This window comes from Macrobrachium rosenbergii, chromosome 11, assembly GCF_040412425.1.
Source record: "Macrobrachium rosenbergii isolate ZJJX-2024 chromosome 11, ASM4041242v1, whole genome shotgun sequence".
Classification (NCBI taxonomy): domain Eukaryota; kingdom Metazoa; phylum Arthropoda; class Malacostraca; order Decapoda; family Palaemonidae; genus Macrobrachium; species Macrobrachium rosenbergii.
In genome coordinates, this window is record NC_089751.1 from 40,030,617 (window position 1) to 40,053,116 (window position 22,500).

Genomic DNA, 22,500 nt, shown 5'->3' on the forward strand with positions numbered 1-22,500 from the left:
TCGTTCCTACTTCCAATCTCCAGTGAAGTCATCAAAACACAATACGTGATGACATTTCAACGATACAAGCTTCAATCCGAACACTTTGCTCAGTTCGCCTGTATTAGGCCGTGATACAGGTGGTTTCTGGTATTCCTATAAGTTCCTACATTAGAATTAACCAGGTAGAGGATTTCTCAAGGCCACTTTCATAACAAAACAGTAAACTGAAAGGGTTAGAGACTAGATTTCATGGTCGCAGATACGTAGTACTTGTGCATTGCATAAAAAATGCTGTATTACAAGTTATGCATTACACTGATTTTTTAATTCCTCTTGTGCATTCTGATGCACAGGCTTGTCATTTTACCTTGCAAAGGATGTTCCTAAGTACCCTGTAAGAGGGTTGAAGTGGACCAACGGGTTCTATTTATGAACATCTCCAGTGCTAAGTTTATAAACACGTGCGGTCGTAGCCAAAAAGACTTGACCGTGGAATACCTGAGAAATCATCTTATCTTCGTAATACCTAAGTGATACATTGCATATTAATAAGTGCAAAAACATTCGGAGTATGTCCCACGGAATAATGTTAGATTGCACCTTGGAGAGAGAGAGAGAGAGAGAGAGAGAGAGAGAGAGAGAGAGAGAGAGAGAGAGACGGGGAGAGCGTTGCCAAATACCACCAGATTGCTGAGAGCTCGAAAACATGACATCATCGCACTACGTCACATTACGTCATTTTGTCTGGCCCGACTTCTCGCTCGCATACCCCTACCCAGGCACGCTCTCCTCTCCCAAGGGGCAGCCAATCTCTCAGATACCCATATCGGGCACCGCTGCTGAATAAAATGACTCTGTTTCTCAAAGATGCAATGAAAATGACCTGTCTTTTCATAACACCTGAAAGAGGCATCGTTCCTCAGGCAGAAGGGGTTGCTTAAAGGGCGCGAACGAATGCAGAATAGATCAGGAGACCACATCGTCGGCAGAAGGCACACAATGACCATATGTGACTTGGAATTTGATTGGGTCACGGGAAATGCAATGTAACAAACAAACGTGGAGGAATGCCAGGAATTCCGAATGCGTTAAAAACGTCTGTGATGCAGAGAGAATGCAAGGATGATCAGCGACAAATACCCCACGTGTAATGAGGCTGTCCTCAGTCTAAGCACAAACAGGTGCATAACTGTAAACACTTTCTTGTAAGCGAACAAACACCTAATAAAGCACGATAATCAGTTCTCAGTCACACTAGGAAACACCAGACATAAGAGCAAGAAATGTTTGGAGAGAGAGAGAGAGAGAGAGAGAGAGAGAGAGAGAGAGAGAGAGAGAGATTGCGGAAGTCTGTCGATAAGCCATCAGGAATCTACCCAGATTTAGCCTTACGTAGCATTCTCAGTCATACTATTGTCGGTATCTTGGCACTGAACTTAATCCCGAGCGATGCCAAGTACCACTGTCATATTGGCTGACATAACAGAGCTATTCCCGGAGACTTCCCTGACGGATTTAGCCCCTGCATCAGTTACGCTTGGCAGTGTCAGGAGTAAAAATGGCTCGGAAGGCATTTTACTGGCACTGGGCACTGCCCAGCCATGCCAATTCGGCGCGGAAGGTAAAAGTAAACACGAATCACCGCATGAAAATAGTCACACATAGAGAAACTATTGATGCCAGAGTGCCAAGTTCGGCTGACATCCTCACGTTTTCTGTGGCACCTTTTGAAGGTGCTTGGCGAAGTGTCACTTCAGTGACTTCGTGAGAGCGTTTGCAATGTGTTTTCACACTTCCTTCCATGCGTGGACGAGTTCCTGTGTTCTGAACTGTCAGATCCTAAAGGGGAAAGGCAACTGTCGAAGGAAAATGAGGAGGAGAGTCATATGCTGAGAAAGATCTGGTACAAGTAAATGAAACATCTTTAAGCACTAATTCCGTGACTCGGGTTTTTATCGATAACACTGCTATGCCCTTCGAAGTGCATCTGTGAGTGCCTTTGAGTATTAGTCAACTTCCTTCCGTTTTAGGCTTTATCGAAGTAGAGAGAAAAAAAGAGAAAACGTTGGACAACTTCCTACGAGTGATAAGAGTATATAATCTCACCCCGGAAGAGTGATAAGATCAGAACTGATAGCAGCTGATAGAGTGAAACATATACACTTATTAATCACAAACCCAGTGGTATGTGTGTGTGCGTGTGTGTGTGTGTGTGTGTGTGTGTGTGTGTGTGAGAGAGAGAGAGAGAGAGAGAGAGAGAGAGAGAGAGAGAGAGATTCATAAAATCATGTTACCAAATAAAAGCAGAATAATAAACAATAAGTTCATGTTTATTCTCTTTCTCTCTGTATTAATCACTACTGTGCTATAATTCCTAATAGCTACAAAATTCTTTACCACATCAAATTGCACTAACACCAGTTCAGTAAAAGATCCAAAGGCACAGTTACGTGTACGTGTACGTCTGTGTGTGATACAAAGTTTAAAGTATCATCAACTAAACAAATATGAAATATTAAATTTAAAATAAAACGAATGCAATTGGCCTTGAAGTGAGAATTTCTGAAACTGTCCAAGTGATGATGGGAGGGAGATTCGTCATTCCTGGATAGGGTTTATTCACACGTGAAGCATCACAAACATTTTCATGTCACAGACACGCAATCGATCACATACACACACAAACAGAGCCACCACACGCGTGTCACTGTAGTTTTCAACATGTTTGCAAATTTCTTTCTTTCACTGCAACAAGGCAAACGGAACACCATGACTAACCATTCCTTCATGGACGGAAAGGATGGCACCACTCCGGTGCCAAATTGCTGTAGGTAAAGAGGAGGAGGAGGAGGAGGAGGAGGTGCCTGTAAGGACACCCACTGCATAGCAGGACGTTTCCTCCCCGTGACAACAACAAGTGGTTGTTGTTGTTGTTTTTGTTGCTGCTGCTGCTGCTTTTCGTCACAGGGAAGGTTGTGAGGACATGACTGCCACTGAGGTCACACGGACAGGGGTGTGTGTAAGTGTGGGTATTGAGTGATGCCAAGATGTAACACTTGGGTAAGAACACGAGGTAGATATCACCATGACATTGGGCACTGGAGTCCCACCACCAACAGCCTAAATGTGAGGTAGAGAATGGTTGAGGAAGAGGGGCGTGGGGGAGGGCACGTGTGTCGCAGGCGGCCGGGCACGAGGCACTGGGCAAAAGATGGGGCACAGGGCAGGAACCTAGAACACGCGGTGAAAGCCCCATGTAGGAGTAGGAGGAGGAAGAAGAAGAAGGTGACAGACAGGAGAAGGAGAAGGAGGAGGCATTAGAAGGAGGCGGGGCCAGACGAGGTCAACACCTACCTGTGATTGGGGGCGGTTCTGGATCTGTGAGGGATCCCCCTGGCGCAAAGAATGAGGGCATCTCTGAGGTGGTGACAGGAGTGTTGAGGCAATCCTCGCCAGGTCTGTCAAAAATGGAGGCTGGTGGCAAGGGCGAGGGAAGGCAATCCACACTCTTCGAGAAGGACTCGAAGCTGACCAAACTGAAGGACACTGTTGGCTCTGCCATGGCTGGCAACGGGTCCATACCGTCCATAATCATGGTGTCAAAGTTTAGCTCTTCTTCACTGGTATTAAGCGAAGCTGGAGAAGGCGGCGTGTCCTGCACAGGTGTATTGGGGTGTGACGACCCCTGACCTGATATGGTTGATATGGAAGGCAGACGCCAGAGGCAACGATTGGCCCCGAGCGACCACTTGAAGTCTTCCAGTGGAGCCAAGGTGCCGACGACGAGCTAACTAGTCAACCTCCTATTGCCACACAGCCACGAGTCTCACTAACCAGCTCGACGGTCTGCATCGCCAGTTTTATGAATGGGACGACATCACGCTGAGCAGCCAATCAGCGCGCAGCTATGACGTCACACAACGTCACTCTTGCTGCTTCTCCGTACTCTAGCGAGAGAAGTCGATAAGTTCAGAATTGTTCTGTTGCAACGCACTCAGCGGTGCTTTTGTTATCGGTCTGAGCTTTATTTTGAGGTAGGGAAACTAATTCCATCCATAAAGAACGAAAGAAGCGCAGTCAAATGGCTGTTGAAGGCAATTTATCTCCATGTGCAGTTGCAGCTGAGAGAGCCATGTTGCTTCCACCAACACGTCACCGTTGCGGGCCGCCTCATAACCATATATGGTAACCGACATAGACCCGAGCGTAGCCGAGCAGGCGACGTCACTCTCAGCGCGCTTTTTGACTTTGCTTCGAGAAGATGATGCTCCCTCTCTCTCTCTCTCTCTCTCTCTTTCTCTCTCTCTCTCTTACGTGTCGGGGCAGTGCATGAGATCCTAGAGAGTCTTTGACGCTACGGCAAGATATCTCGCAGGTGCTCACCTACGGGTGCCAGTGAGGGCTTCCCATGTGCCTCTGCTCAGTCTGACGGACGTGCATGTTGTCGCCAACGGCAGCGGAAGAAGAATACCCAGATCACCAGATGGGCCAAAAGGTAGACTGGCGCAAATACCCTAAGCACCACCCCCTTATACCTGACCAAGTCACGTGACTCCCTGCATGGCGGGGGTGGGCACTTGACCAGCTCCTCCCACCTGCAATTTGAACAACGTGAACGTTGCAAAGAGATCACGGCATCTGCTGGAACGTTGCTCGTTTTGCAGTGATTTTATGAGGAAACGTTCCTGTTCATCCGCGAAGAGAGAGAGAGAGAGAGATTGAGAGAGCGATAGTCACGACAGAGACAAAATAAAAGGAAGTTCCGTCCATTACTTCATACCTTTCAAATCTCTCGCAGTGCCAAGCAATCAGTAAGCACCGCCCACTTCCCACCACCTGTTCAAAAGGCTGCGGTTGCAATTTGCTAATTCTTTCTAACCTGTCCGCAGGTCCCTCCCACACACACAGCCAATACTAGAGCGCTCATTAGACGTGGCTTCGCTCGCGCCTCCTGTTTGTAAGCCTGTAGAGCTCCCAACCTACGCAAATGGGAAAAAGCAGCTCTTCGGCCATAAGCGTGAAATCTTATTGTACTACCGCTGCAGCAGCTGCGTCGCGAGAAAAGGAAGAGGGAGCGAGAGAAAGAAAAAAGCAAATCCCTCGCAACAATAAGAATGGAAATGTGGCTGGGCTACACAATGCGAGCGGGAAAGACTTCTGCTTTAAAACATCACACACACTCCGTCACGTGTAGGCTAACGATGCTACAGTGTTAAAGGCGTGTGAATGCAGCGCTTATCTTGAACTCTTTTATTCGTGTAACTTAATGCGCTTATCTTTACCATTCAGTCTTGCATGCGATCGGGAGGAAGGGAAGGGTAGGAACGGGGAAAGAATCTTTCTCTTGACCGGCATTGTTGTTGGTCTCTCTCTCTCTCTCTCTCTCTCTCTCTCTCTCTCTCTCTCTCTCTCTCTCTCTCTCTCTCTTCTGTCGCTTACCAACGCTGACGATACCTGAGGTAACGCTTCATTCATGCGGGTTTTTTTTTTTTCGCTCTGTAAGCAAAAGCGTAATTACCGACTTAACCAGTTTATATAGTTTATTATTTCATAAACTCTGTTTTCTCTAAGCAAACATCTCGTTTGTTATTTTTAATGCAAATGAAGATGATGATTTTATTAGTTTAAATTTGAGTGATTTTCCGTCATTCCCTACCCTTTGTAAGGAATAATAATAATAATAATAATAATAATAATAATAATAATAATAATAATATTATTATTATTATTATTATTATTATTATTATTATTATTATTATTATTATTATTAAATATGACTATTGTATTTGCTGCTTTCAATTGTAAAAATAACTTTTAATATCGCCTGTCTGGAAGAGGATCTTTTACGCATATAATAATAATAATTATTATTATTATTATTACAAGGAGAAATGCTAACCATATCCGCATTAGAGATAACTTATATAATCACCCGTTAGCTCCGGAGCTCTGCTTCTCTTCCGTGTTTCCAGAGATTCCTGTCTTAGCTGACGAAGCATTTTTTTTATTAATGTCGTTATTTCTTTACTCTATAGCTAATGCACTCGACTAAGGTTTGACTAATACCGGAGCTGGGTGTTTTATAACGTACCGTTAAGAATTACACACAGTTTTATATAATAATAATAATAATAATAATAATAATAATAATAATAATAATAATAATAATAACAATAATAATAACAGCAGCGTAAATGTAATCGTGATAAATGCAAAGACAGGACTAATTTTGGACTAAAACCGGAGCTGTGTGTTTAAAAACATATATGTGGAAAGTACCTGTAATAATAATAATAATAATAATAATAATAATAATAATAATAATAATAATAATAATAATAATAGCAGCAGAAGTAATGATCGGGATAAATGTAATCCTGATAAATGTAAAGAAAAAGTTAGACACACATTAATGTATGAGCGAGTGAGCGCTGTTGTTTAATTGATTAGCCCCAACAATCTTGCCAAATTCGGAAGTGAATTTACTAATGCATGCTTGAAAGCACATGCACACGCTGTTATGTCATCCTCGAGATGACGTGACCCAACCAAACAAGGGAAGGGAGGAGAAGGGAGAGTAATTCTCCGAGCTATGAAATAATAACGATAAAAAAAACAAAGTTGCAGTAACCCAGGAAGCTGCGGTGAGCTAGGCTAATAACGCACGTCATTCGAATCAAAACTTTGTTTACTTTGTCACCCCTTCGTGACGTCACGGCATACTCACTGTCCCCTTTAGGGGTCTCATATCCTCTCTCTCTCTCTCTCTCTCTCTCTCTCTCTCTCTCTCTCTCTCTCTCTCTCTCTTCTTTTTCGTCGTTATCATCAACATTATCATCATCATCATCATCAATGGGTTCATCAGACGTTTGTATTTCGATGCTGTTTTTGATGATTTCTTGTCGCTTATTTGTTTGTTATTGTTCATTTGCTTCTCTAGAGGTTGTTAGGTCATTTTTTTTTCTAATATCTATCACAAGACCCTTTTTTCTTTTTGAACCTTTTTGTGAAGCTGTCGCTTACTGTGACATTTTTTTTTTCTCGAGACCAAATGACGTTTTCTAATCCATCATTTTCACTCATTTCTTTTGCTTCTTATCCGCACAATCATTTCCTCAAATGACCACGAAATAAATTTCACGATATCTACAAAATCCGTTTTATCTTCACGACTTCTCTCAAAAACTCTCACAGCACCGAAAAGTGGAAAGCATTATCACGACAAATAAGAATATTAGTCGCAATATTAATAACTATGATGCCAACCCTAACGAAGAAAACATGTGCAAAGTTACTCTGGTGAGTGACTCAGTCATGTTCTTGTAATTTCGAGTCATTATATAAACTCATTAAATTGACATACTAGCGGATACGCTCGCGCAGAGACAGACATACATACACACACACGCGCGCGCACACACACACACACACATATATATATTAATATATATATTCATTACTTTTATCTCATACCCCAATACATTTCTTATATTCACAAATAATTGGACAAAAATATCGTTTAATATCGATTTCACCTTACCTCGGGGGGAACTTCCACTCAAGTAGAATTATAATTGGTAAGTACTTCTTCGCCACTGGGACTCGAACCGCTGCCTGGTTCAGAAACAACGATGTACAGTGACTTTAGACCACTGAGCCATCAAGAGTGGTGTAAGTCGAGATTGACTCTGCTGTGCATATGCCTGTCGAATTCAGGTTGCGTACTTAGAATCGATATCAGCTTACCTCTACCATGATAGCTGATTGGTAAATTTGTAACACGTGGCTAATTATGAGCTTTGTCACATACATCTTGACATAAACCAGGCAACGGTTCGAATCCCACTAGTGACAAAGCACTTATCAATTACAATTCCCCTCAGGTACAAGTTATTTCCGAGGTATGGTGAACTGGGTATTAAACGATATTTGTGGATATATACTGTGTGTGTGTATGTGTATATATATATATATATATATATATATATATATATATATATATATATATAATATATATATATATAATATACATAATGTATACACATATATATACATACACACATACATAATATATATATATATATATATATATATATATATATATATATATATATATATATATATATATATATATATATATATATTCAGGCGCTCTTTGGCATACCAAGAAAAGGTGCATAATAACTTAATGAACATGAGACAACAATGCAATTGAAAGAAGGACAGCTAGGAAAAGAGAAGTGTGGGTACAGACGAGGAAGTCGGTCTGTATCAAGTACTTATTGGGAAGCAACTTTGTATCGCGAAGAAGCTGAAAGTGGAAAAGCTGTATGATGGATACACAGACCCAGATGAAAGTTTCGATAAACGCGATACAGCTGTCACGACAGAAGTTTGTAAGTTAATGAGAATCGAGTGTTCGGAAGTGTGGATTGTAAAAGAGATTGGTCTGGTGTACAAGTGGTTGTCACACGATTGTGTAATATAAGTCTTTGTGTGTTCAATTTTTTCTGTATGTGTGTGTGTGTCTGTCTGTTTAATGTTTTTCTTATGCGTCTATGTTTGTTTAATATTCTATGCATGTGTCTAGGTCTGTTTAACGTTTTCTCTATGCGTCTATGACTGTTTATAATTTTCTATACATGTCTATGTCGGTTTAATATTTCGTATACACGTCTATGTATGTTTAATATTTTTTATATGTTTCTCAAGTGAGAAGAGAATGTTTTATACGAAGGCTTGAATTGTTTTCATAGTATATGTTAAGTGCATAGCAAATAAAAAAAAAGATGAAAAGAAAGGACAGAACAGATGAAAAGATGCGGTGAAAATGTTAGCGCGGGTAAGAAAATGGATGAGAGTCTTTTGAGTGGTTCGGTCACGTGGAGAAACTAAGGAACGACATAGACGAGGTTGGAGTGGGAAAAGGTGTTGGGAAGGTGAGTTTAGATGCGGGTGAAATTTTCTGAACCGTCTCCTCATTCATTCGGAGACTAAAAGACGAAAGCGGGAGATTCTGTTTGCTTATTCTCAGTGGGGAAAACCTATAACAGGATTTACGATTGGCTGGTTATTGGTTTCCACAAATTCCCTACTAAGGGAAACAACTTTTCAGTAATATGTATTTAGATATATATATATATATATATATATATATATATATATATATTTATATGTGTGTGTGTTTATGTATATGAATATATACATATATACATAATCATGTGTTTGTTACCTACATATAAAATACATTACAGCTCTCAGGAATAAATATACATAAATACATACATACATACTTACGTACATACACACACACACACACATATATATATATATATATATATATATATATATATATATATATATATATATATATATAATTTATGTATGCATGCATGTATATTTATTCCTGAGAGCTGTAATGTATTTTATGTGTAGGTAACAGACACGATGATATTTGGTTTTACGCACATTTGGTAAGAGAAAACAAGCTATTTCACAGTTGGAGTAAAACACTGAAAGTCTGCACAAAGGAGAAAAGGAGGTCATTTCACGTAAATATAGATTTCTAAGAGAATGATTCGTAAACATCCACCGCCATCTTATGACGTCACAACTCTAGAGGGGGGGGGAGAGAGAGAGAGAGAGAGAGAGAGAGAAAAGAGGGAGATAACATAAACAGATTTCACAAACGAAAACGAGGAGGCGGTGGGTGTTGGGTAATTGTAAAATCACCTGTGCATTTCAGTGGCAAACCAATAACAATAACAACGACCATCAACAAATAACAATTAACAATGGCGTTCGTACGTGCAACAGACGGCGGGAGCAATCGCTTGGCCACATTCACGAAGGAGATGACGTCATGACTGCTGTTGTTTTTCTTGTTGTTGTGAGCGCGCTGCTCACAACTCGAATGGTGTTATTGTTCCTTGAATAGCTTTCCGACATCCTATTTACTATGGCTTGATGCCGTCAGCAAGACTAGAGAAATTATTGGCAGGTAAACACAGCAAGGAATGTGATACGAGCAGGCAAAACACGCAAAGGAATGCGCCATGGTGAATGTTTTTCACCCTTCCATCAACATGCCAACAGCTTTATTAACGTCATTCAGTGTGAAATAAGGTCTGCGTAAAGAATGACCTTTGACCCTGTAGGCTTCAACGCAGGGGAAACTCCTGGAGAAGGGATTTTCTTATTCTTGTTCAAAACTGTTTTTCATTTTCACATGCACGTGCAGATGGATGTTATTATCAAGTTCGTGGTTAAGATTTTGGATCTTTCCTAGATAACGACTCCCGAACTTTGCTTGGGGTCACTGTCTAGGAGAGATCCGACATTTTTACTCTACATAGAGAATGCCTTGAGCTTTTATCAATATTAAGCCATACCCTAAGCGGTCTAACTGAACTGGAAACCACGAGGAAAGCAATTTCGTCCCTGTTCGGTCTGCGTTCTCGCCTGTTCGTTTCTCCTAAACTTAGATAAAACTTTAAAACTCATCTTGAAGTTGATTTATGCTCCCAGAGATCAACATAGCTTTCGCATGTTTCCAGGCTGCAAAAAATAATATTACTTTACGGTTTAGAAAATACAATCAGCGCCATTCCGTTAATTTTCAAGCCACTATAATAAAAATATCTCCAATTGCAGGAATGCTCTACTTGATGGTAACAGATCAGCATCGAAATTTGAAACTTGAAAAAAACCACAAAATAGAGAAAAAAATATATTTGATAAATATATTTATGAAATCCACATGCAAAAAAATAATAATAATAATAATATATTATTATTATTATTATTATTATTATTATTATTATTATTATTATTATTATTATTATTATTATTATTATTATTATTATTATTATTATTTTGTCTCTCTTTTTGGTAGCTTCACTCAAGATGAATTGCTGTCGAGTTTCAGCGTCTCCACACTGAAGGGGGCGCATGACGCTCCTTCGAAACCGTATGTGGATTTCTTCAATACATTTTCTCTCCAATTTTTTGTAATTTTCAAAAACTCCCTGGACCCGACGCCGGTTTTACCTAATATAACGAGGCAGCAATATCATTGCAGAGTTTTGTTTGTTGCAGAACTGGTGAAGGAAGACGGAAGAGTATTGAAACAGAAAGACATAAAATTATCCTCTAACTGTTTGCGATTTTCAATGAAAGAGACAAATCAGGAAACTAGACACAGCAGCCTGTTCAAGATGGCTTTAGAAATCACTCTGCAACACCGATCCACGTCTGCGGCTTCTGAAAGTATTTTGAATATATTGTTATCCTTTTAGCAAGTAGCCCTTTCAATATCTTTACACAATTATTCTCATCGAAACGACGAAAGACATTGTATTGAGAAATTCAAAAAAAGTGTGCGTAAAAATGATATACAAAATTTCGTGTTCCTGTTGTTTTAAGAGAATAAAACTATCAAACGCCTGAAAGAGTCCATGATAAAAGTAACTGATCCTCCAACTTTGTTGTAATCCAGAATAGACACGTAGCAGACAGAATCAAATAACCAAAAAATTTAAAGTTCATTCATACTACACATGAAAAAAATTCAGTCCGCTTGAAAACAATATCATCAAAATCATTGTCGATAGTTTTGCATAAAATTCTCTGATAATTATATTCACTTAACAAAAGGTTCGATGAAAGGTAATTATGGAAAATTGAGGGATTTCTTATTCAAAGCAGAAAAATTGGTTTGTCCTGAAATGTCGGATGAATGAACCAACGAGGATTGAAAAATGTTAACGATTATTTGTTCTGCGAAAGGTGATTTGTTGATAACCCAGATAATTTTCCATTTCCCTGATACTGAAAGGTAGCAAAATTTTTGTGAATTCACAATTGTTATTGGTGCTTTGCTTGATGTTAATGACTTGCACACAAACGCATGCGTGTATATATGTATATGTGTGTGTGTGTGTATGTATATATATATATATATATATATATATATATATATATATATATATATATATATATATATATATATGCGTATATACATACACACATATATATTTATATATACATATATACGTATATATATTACATATATACATATATATATATATATATATATATATATATATATATATATATATATATATATATTTATATATATATATATACTGGTCTACTTTCAACCTACCGTACCAGAGTTCGAATCCCACCACGGAAGGTCAGGTGTCTTAATATGTTCTTCATCTGGATTCGAGACTTATAGCGATGAGCGTTTCAAAAAAGTGTGAGGAAAGCGCGAAGGTCAATATGGCTATTACAAATACATGTTTGTCATTGGATAACTTTAACTTTTGCTTTACAACTGAAGAGAACAAAAGCATTATTTATCGAATTAAAATACGGGAAAAAGCGGTTCTATGCATATGTGAAATATTTCAAAAATATATGTTTGCGGGAGAAATATTTGTTATATTTTTTCCGTTTTTAAAACTTTTATTTAGCTATAAATTTCCTCAAAGAAAATGTTTCGTAACCTCTTCGATTATTTATCAGAAATTGTTACATTTACAAGATTTTTTTTAGTGTTTATCCACAACTTATGACTGCTGTCAATTCATAGCTACACTGTAATTATTGATAATTTGCGTAGAACGCTCTTGACTATAGGACAACATCAGTTACAAATAACTTCGTAGTAAAGTAAATCTTCCCCTTGGAATTATTAGTTAAGAAAATGCAAACGTTACAAGATTCATTCAGAATTTTAGACTATTCATTCATTACTAATTCATCTCGATGTCTGAGAACTGAAGAGCTGTTTTCGATCATTCTTCCAGATATTTAGGACTTCATAGCGTGCAGTTTTTCCAGTCATTATTATAGCACATTCACGTTTTCTACGAAATTCTTGTCTCCACTGAATTGAATTATTGAGATGTTTATTGCTAAAACTTGGAGAGAACTCTCCGAAACTTATAATTAGGATTCTTAGGACACCGTTCCATTTGAAATACATGCAAACCAGTTGATCTTAACCTAACCCCTTCTATGGTGCAACGTCCTACTACTCTAAAATTCTACAGCTTTCGCCTCGGTTGAATCTCGAAATGGTCGTGGAGTTATCGTCAAATAATACCATTTAGTTAATTTTACTCAATTTTATTTAGTATTAGTTCATTCGTTTGATGGGTTCATCGTAGCTTGTCCATGAAGAAATGATTCACAGCATATGCAGAGATTATTAAGTGGCTTTTCTATCATTATGCAGTAAAACAAATTTCAGATTTCTCTGAAACCGTATTGAGCTATAATGAACTAATTTCGCCGAAATGAATCTACGCATGAAAATGTAGTCTTCAAAAAATGTATCATATGAAAAGAAGACTTTTAAAATGGAGCAGGGTCATTTTCTGAATCCTTAGATGAAGGAGCGTGATCGGCCCTAAGGGGGTGGGGGGAGGGGATGGGGTTGGCGGTGTTAGGGCTGCAACTGCTTGAGAACAAAAGTGATGCTGGTTCGGGGGATGAGACGAATGGCGCGTGGTTTGACATGTATTCATGGTTACTTGTTGAGATTTTAATTTAGCCGAGCTGACTGACGCATTTCATTCGGTAATCTCCCCTTCCGAGAATCTGCGTGCGGTATTTATCCCGATCCGCATTAGAAAAGAGCATAAACAGAAAAGAAAGGAGAGAGAGAGAGAGAGAGAGAGAGAGTTAATGAAGTATATTCGTGGAAGAGCATTCTGGATTAATTAGCAATGCGTAGGTTCGCTAAAAGGCTTCGGCTTTACAGGCAACCGTAAACAAACACCCCCACATTATTTCCCCCTCCTACCTCCCCCTTCCTCCTCCTCCTCCTCCTCCTCCTCCTCCTCCTCCTCCTCCTCCTCCTCCTCCTCCACCAGTCAATCTGCCATCAGACGTCATATTATGCTGGTCGCCAAGCAACGATGAGTGACTCAATGGCAAAGCTTATGAATGAATGATTTCGGAGGCTGACAGCAAGAACTGTGCGTTCGTCTGTGGGCGCATTGTAGTAAACACGCTTACACATACGTACATGCATGCATACGTGCATGCATATAAATATGAATATTTTGACTGCAAGCACACGAATGTGTGACAGTTTTCATACAAACAAATACAGACATAAACACACATATTTACATATATACAGCACACAGTTATATATATATATATATATATATATATATATATATATATATATATATATATATATATATATTATGCATATGTAAGTATGTATGTATATATATATATATATATATATATATATATATATATATATATATATATATATATATATATGTACATATATATAAATATATATACATTATATAAAATATATATATATATATATATATATATATATATATATATATATATATATATATATATATATATATATATATATATATATATATAAGATTTGGAAGAAAAGAAGAATGTCCATGGGACGAAAAGTTATAATAAACTAAAAAAATTGTTTAGCAAACTTTCTTCTTTTAGCATGGACAATAAATGCGAATTAGAATTAGACCTAATAGTAACAAGTTACTGAGATAAAGTCTGCATAATACAACTGGGCTAAGAGAGAGAGTCCGACAGGATGAGAAACGTACAGATGCGAAGCAGACGAGAAAAAAAAAAGTTAGTACGCGGAAAGGTGGATTAGAGACGTAATTGACCTACTTAGGTCACGTGGAGACAAATGACGAGATGCGGAGGAGGGTGACGGTCAAAAAGCTGGTGTTTTAGAACGGAAAAAGCCTTAGATTGGGAAAAAGCATTAGAACGGAAATGGCCTTAGAGCGAAAAAGGCCTTAGAGCCCTTTGAACGAAAAATGCCTTAGACTAGAAAAGGCCATGGGACGGAATAGGCCCTAGAACGAAAAAGGCCGTAGAAGGGAAAAACATTTAGAATGGAAAAGGCTTTAGAACGAAAAAGGCCTTAAAGGGAAAAGCATTTAGAACGGAAAAGGCCTTAGAACAGAAAAGACCTGAGGACGGAATAGGCCTTAGACTGCAAAAGGCCTTGGAACGAAAAATGCCTGAGAACTCAAAAGGCTTCAGGGCTAAAATAAAAAAAAAAAAAAAAAAAAACCATAGAACGAAAAAGGCATTGGAACGGAAAAGGCTTCAGAACGAAAAAGGCCCAAGAGCGTATAAGGCCTTAGAATGGGAAAAGCCTTAGAACGAAAAGGTGTTTGGAAGGAAAAGGCCTCAGAACGGAAAAGGCCTTAGAACGAAAAAGACGGAAAAGGCCTTAGAACGAAAAAGACCTTAGAACGGAAAAGACGGAAAATGCCTTAGAACGAGAAAGGCCTTAGAACGGAAAAGACGGGAAAGGCCTTAGAACGAAAAAGGCCTTAGAACGGAAAGGTCTTTAAAGGGAAAAGGCCTCAGAACGGAAAAGGCTTTAGAACGCAAAGGTCTTTGAAAGGAAAAGGTCTCAGAACGGAAAAGGCTGTAGGACGAAAAAGTCCTTAGGTCGCAAAAGGGCTTAGAACGGAAACGGCCTTAAAACGAAAAAGGCCTTAGAACGAAAAAGGCATCAGAACGCAAAATGGCTCAGAACGGAAAAAGCTTCAGAACACAAAAGGTCTTATTTGCCCATGAAGCGACTTGTTATATTTAATTACTTTTTTCTCAGAAAACGTCCTATTAGGAAAAACGGATTACTGCATTAAGTGGTGTGATCGGTAGGGTTCTTGCCTACCGAGCAAGAGGTCCTTTGTGTGAGATGGTGCAGGTCTTAGCAATCGTTTGACGGGTCTGTAGTTTGCTCCCGGCCTGTGACGCAGCAGGGCGTCCAACTTTAATTGGGTACTAGTGTGAGCTGGGGTTAGGAAAAAGGTGGTGGGGCCTGCGAACTCATTCCTATGGGGAAAAAAGCGTATAATGCAAAATGTGAACTAACAAACGAATAGACGCACAAACGTAAACACACACACACATATATATATATATATATATATATATATATATATATATATATATATATATATATATATATATATATATATATATATATATATATATATATATATATATATATATATATGTGTGTGTGTATATATATGTACACACATATATCAGTTATAATTCCCCTTCGTTATTATTTCCGAGGTAGAGCGAATTGAGTACTAATACAAATATGTATCCGCATTGTCCTCTATCTCTTTGCCGTCTTGCATACGCAATATCCTGTTTACAACATGAGTTTGCGTATGTTTCTTCGCGGTTGTGTTACACAAGTACGGTACTTCCTAAATCTGGGGAAACTTCCCCGCTATCAACTGTTTCAATATTTGTATTTCTTGCAAATCCGCGAGTTATCTATCACCAAACGGCAAAAACAGGATATTGTGTTACTTCCTGTTACCCAGTGGATAGGATTTAGATTTCTTTTATTCTTTTCCTTACAATTTATTTCTCATCGTTGCAGCGAGGCTGCGGCTGACAGATTGCGCTCGACTTACTCTGACAACGCGGTAGTAATTTTCTTTGCTTGTGCGAGTTTGTAATCTCACGAAAATATATGGTTAGGATATATAGGGGAAAACATCACTGATCGGGTGTTGCTGGCGATAGCTGGCCGGTATGTCAAACTAAGTGTACCAGATTGGAAGCACGGCAAAACAATTCAGTATATTCATTAAATCTCAATTGGAGAGATGGAAGGGCCTAGACTGCTTCCTCGCCCTATCAATACCCTTGAAAAAAGACAGGAATACTTGCAAGCTTGTTTGTGGGAAATGTCAATATCCACATTTATACATATATAGGCATATATGTATATATACAGTATATATATATATATATATGTATGTATTTATTATTTTATATATATATACACACACGCACACACGCACACACACACACCATATATATATATATATATATATATATATATATATATATATATATATATATATATATATATATATATATATATATATATATATTATATACAGATATTTATATATATATATGTACAGTATATGTATACTACATACTCTACATACATGTATACGAATGCTTCAAGATCACCCTTCTAGTTCTCATGGAACACAAGCTATAAAATACTCACAATTTAGGCGGACTGCCAGAAATTTTAAGAGAGCCATTTTCGATAATGATGATAGGACTGTGCATCACCAGTTCCGCGCATGCGCTGTCGTGCCACGTGTTATTGCAGGGGGATATTGGAACCCAGTACAAATAACACACTCTGTTTTATAAAGTCATTGTCAGTCAGGATAATGACAGAGTATCTGAGGAGAGAAAATATGAGACTGGAAAGATTTTAGTTCTCTGTTCCAAAAGAGAATCTGCTCTTTTGCAGAAGAAAAGGAACCGAGACGCTTTACTGATTCTAGCTGTAAGGTGTCAGTAATTAACACCCAAGACATAATATAATATCTAGAATATTTAATATCTTACTACTCATAGCACTCCTGTCATTAACACATTTCACTTGATAAAAGTATGCGAAGAAGTTTACCTCAACTTTCAAGATGAAGGAATCGCTAAATATAGCCTTCGCTGTTATTACAATATGAACCGCTAGAAAAAAAAATGTCCCTAAAATTTACATTTTGCCGGATACTCTACCTAGGAGTTTTATCAGTTATATCCTGTGACCTTTAAAGATCACTGTTAACGCAAAAAGACATTTTGGGAGGGTGGGGGTTGGTAGTACTCTGAAGAGCGTAGAGTTGTATGAAATTCAAAGAATCTGAGTCACACCCTTTTGCTGTACGTGCCGTTTCTTCTGCTGCCCTGTACTTTTGAATCGTGTTTTTAGTTGTACGTATTATTATTATTATTATTATTATTATTATTATTATTATTATTATTATTATTATTATCATTATCAGAAAATAAACCCCTATCCGTGTATAACAAGCCTACAGGGGCCATTGAATTAAAATTCAGGCTTACGAAGAATATGGTGTTCATTGGAAAGAAGTTACAGAGATAAGAGACAAGTTATTGGAAAAAAATATGAACTGATAAATAAATAGGTAAGCAGATAAATAAGTAAAAAAAATTATTAAAATGGAAGGAGAGTTTAGGCTTTGCGCAGACTGCAACATTAAATAATACCGTTATAATAAAATAACGCAGACGCCATTCTCATATATATACTGTTTATATATATACATATATACATATATATATATATATATATATATATATATATATATATATATACTGTATATATATGTATGTATGTATGTATGTATATATATGTTCATTTATTTATTTTTACATACATATATGCGCGCGCGAGCTCGAAAGCTTTTGTGTGTGCGTGTGCGTGTGTGTGTGTGTGTGTGTGTGTATGTACGTCTGGTGTAGTGGTTAAGACACTGACCTCATTAGTAGTACTTCTCGGCTTCTACACCCGAACGACTAAGGATACTTAAGCAACTTTCGTTCAGTTCCATTGAGCCTCTGTTGAGCTAAGCAGAGAGTTACTAGAGGATCACTAGTCGACTGTGGTGGGTCACAACTAGGGTGGAGAAGGGCATGGGGCTAGCAACTTCATCCCCCCCCAAAAAAAAAAAGACATGCTGAGAATATGAGGGTAAGGAGATATAGTCATCTCTTTTGATAGAATAGATTATGTACTATATATATATATACTGTATATATATATATATATATATATATATATATATATATATATATATATATATATATATATATATACATATACATATATGTTTGTGTGTGTGAGCAAGAAACCAAAGACGAAAAAATAGTCCAGGGTTTCACGAAATTGTCCTTGACAGAGCAAATCCTACATCTTGTTTATTTTGACAACTCTGCCTCTTATGAGTAAGCATTTTCACGGATACTGAATATTTCCCAGGAGGACTCGTCTCACTTTCGCTGTTGACAATTGTGCGAAAGACAGGGGCATCTTAGGCCAAGAACAAGGACCTCATTAGATTTTGGGCAAAACAACGTGTGAACCCTTTCTCGTCCGTATCCGCTGTCCACTATATTGACGTCATGCGTTCGTTTACTCGATTCATATTTCATTGGGTTAGATCTGGGTAACTGGTCTACAGATGTCTACAGAAAGTGCAAATATTTTGCACCATACATTCGATTTGTATTCCCTTTTGATAAGATGAACACTCTCTCTCTCTCTCTCTCTCTCTCTCTCTCTCTCTCTCTCTCTCTCTCTCTCGTTTTATGAAAGATTGAATAGTTTTAAAGGATTTAAATAACTCGCCTTTCAGTTTTTGTTAATAGACGTTTTCATGCATAGACTGCGCACTTGGTTGGAACCTCAATCACGTACACTTTTAAATGAGCGTACACACACACACACACACACACACACACTCACACACACACACACACACACACACTCACACACACACGCATCCACACTCACACAGGTTATTTAGACCATACATATACTTAAATATTTCCTGATAAATATTATATACATTTTCAAGAACCTCTAATTTCGTGCAGCATATAAATTCTGAATCAGAATCCCATATATTTCAGTTATAATCATCAAAAGGTTAAAAGAGCAGCAGTCTAACACCATTTCTCTCTCTCTCTCTCTCTCTCTCTCTCTCTCTCTCTCTCTCTCTTCCAGCGAATCCCACAGGGGGATATTGCAATGAGTCAAGAACATAATCGATAACCGAACAACGCCTTAGCGGAGGGGAAAATAGACAGACCGGGGTCACGACAGGGTCACCGTAAAGCTCTTCTGTATAAGGTCATGCGAGGTGGAAAACAGTTCTTAAGAGATATTGATGGTTCGAAACGCCGGTCGCGGATGGAAGGAGAAACGCTTAAATCATATAGTCTCGGTGTCCCACACCTCGAATAAGGGCTTGGGTGCATCTACTCTTATTTATTTCTATGGGTTTATTTATGGATGGGTGACCTTTTGTTATTCATTTTTATGGGAGGGCATAAATGAATGTATTCACAGGCAGGTCTATAATCATCCCTTTGTGCGGATGTTTTCACCGCAGTGAACGAATTAATGATTTTCATTTTTGCCGTGTTTCTGTTGTTATTCATTTTTATGGAATAGTTTGCGTGGATGCATTTGTAGTTAGATACAGTATTTATTATTTTAATGATGGTGTATGAATTTGAATATTTTAAAGGTGAATATACGGATTTATTCCTTTTTATTGTCTTCTTTTCATATACGGAAAAAAAGTATATCTTAGTTTTACCAGACTACTGAACTGATTAACAGCTCTCCTAGGGCTGGCCCGAAGGATTAGACTTATTTTACGTGGCTAAGAACCAATTGGTTACCTAGCAATGGGACCTACAGTTTATTGTGGAATCCGAACCACATTATACCGAGAAATGAATTTCTATCACGAGAAATAAATTCCTCTAATTCTTCATTAGCCGGCCGGAGACTCGAACTCGGGCCTAGCGAGTGCTAGCCGACTACTCTACCGACTCGTCCAACGAGGAACTTTTCGTATACGGAGATATCCATAGATACGCGTAGATCTGCAGACTCTTAATTCTGTGAGGAATATATGAAAGTGAGTACATGCGACAGAACGTGTAATGAAGCAGCCCTATATAATTACTAAATATCTTTAGTGATTTTCCACGTTTGATTGACCACTTTTTAATAATGCATTTTTCGATATAGTAGCTAACATCGCATTCACGCATATACTGGAGAGAGAGAGAGAGAGAGAGAGAGAGAGAGAGAGAGAGAGAGAGAGAGAGAGAGAGACTTCGGTTAAATTTTTAAAAGTGCTTGTTTAGTGTTGGTCGACAGGATATTAGTATACTTATAAATCATCTGGCTCCGTGTTTCATCAATCATTTTTCTTAGATATTTCAATAATGAACTCATAATACACGTACTCAGGGACTTATTCAGTGATTATATAATTGTATTTATATATATACACACACTATACATATATATATATATATATATATATATATATATATATATATATATATATATATATATATATATATATATATATATATATACATGCTACATACATACACACACTTATATACGTATATATATGTATATATATATACAGTACACATAATTACCATACACCGAATTAATCGTCTAACTTCAGGTTCCGTACATATTCCTGAAAACACGAAAATCAAGAAGCGCAGCAGCCATTTTCGGTGCCACAGGGGCTAACGGCACCGTCTGCGTAGTCAGGAAGTAGACTCTCGCTAAGCCAGTGGATGCAAAAAAAAAAAAAAAAAAATGGGCCTCAGACTCATTTGTTATTAATAGTACTCCAACGCTGCGCAAAATCTTCTAGAGACGGTGTTGGCGCAAGGTGGCAAACGAGAAGAAGAATCGTGAGGCGGAGATTGCTGGATTCGTAGGAATGGGAATAATTTATATATACAGTATGTATATATATACATATATATATATTTTTATATAATATAAGTATATGTAAATATATATATATATATATATATATATATATATATATATATATATATATATATACATATATATATATATATATATATATATATATATATATATATATATGTATATATATATATATCTACATGGCTCAGTGGTAACGTCGACTGGAGTTGCTGGATGGCGCGTCTGTGTCGTGGGATCGAGACTCGGCAGTGCCCGTCCATTTATCACTCATAAATTCCCCTTCGGTGATAATTCCCCATCGGGGATATTCCCGAGGTAGCGTGGATTTGATATCAAGCGACATTTGTAGCTTCATGATTGTATATAAATCACGGTGTGATAAAAAAATGTCATACACATATATATATGCATATATATACATATATATACATATCATATATATATACAAATATAATAATGCTAGAGAAGAAGGATAGGTATACAGCCCATTTAGATCGTGGCGTGATAGCCTGAGAAATAAATTTTGGAGATAATGTTATATAGAATAGAAGCTATTTAAGAAACTGGACGCAAACAAGAATGAAATCAAAGATTATCATGAAATAATAATAAATAAGTGGAGTTCTTTTAAGGATGGTGAATATTATCGCATTTTTATTAATTTTCTTTACTTGTATTATTTGTAATTCCACGTGTCTGGTAATTTTCCAAAAATATTTCGGTATGTACGAAGACTGAATTTGACACACACACACACACACACGCACACACACACACACACACACACATATATATATATATATACATATATATATATATATATATATATATATATATATATATATATATATATATATATATATATATACAGTATATGTGTGTGTGCTGTGTTGAGTATATATGCAGGGAGTTATTATGTAATCAAACAGAGGTAAACATAAACATGACGTAACGTAGACCGTACCCTGTCATTAAGGATCATCTGATAGCAGAAACATTCCCAAAGTAGAGAAGAACCGTCATTAACTCTGGTGTTTATAAGGAGAAAATATTTACATAATGGAGTCTGTAACGCTTTGCCAGTTGAATGGCTCGATGCTCGACCCTGGTAA

General features: G+C 37.6%; 1 protein-coding gene across 2 annotated transcripts in view; it reads right to left on the reverse strand.

Moving 5' to 3' along the window:
* LOC136843346 (early growth response protein 1-like) overlaps window positions 1–22,500 on the reverse strand; it is a 60,967-nt gene that overhangs the window by 24,053 nt on the left and 14,414 nt on the right. The window contains exon 1 of one of the 2 annotated variants that reach the window (XM_067111638.1): window positions 3,337–4,484. The exons of the other annotated variant lie outside the window; for it this stretch is intronic. Coding sequence (XP_066967739.1) covers window positions 3,337–3,577 — 241 coding nt within the window. The 5' untranslated portion in view covers window positions 3,578–4,484. Of the gene's footprint in view, window positions 1–3,336; window positions 4,485–22,500 lie in introns of those variants that run through there. 2 annotated transcript variants of the gene reach the window in all.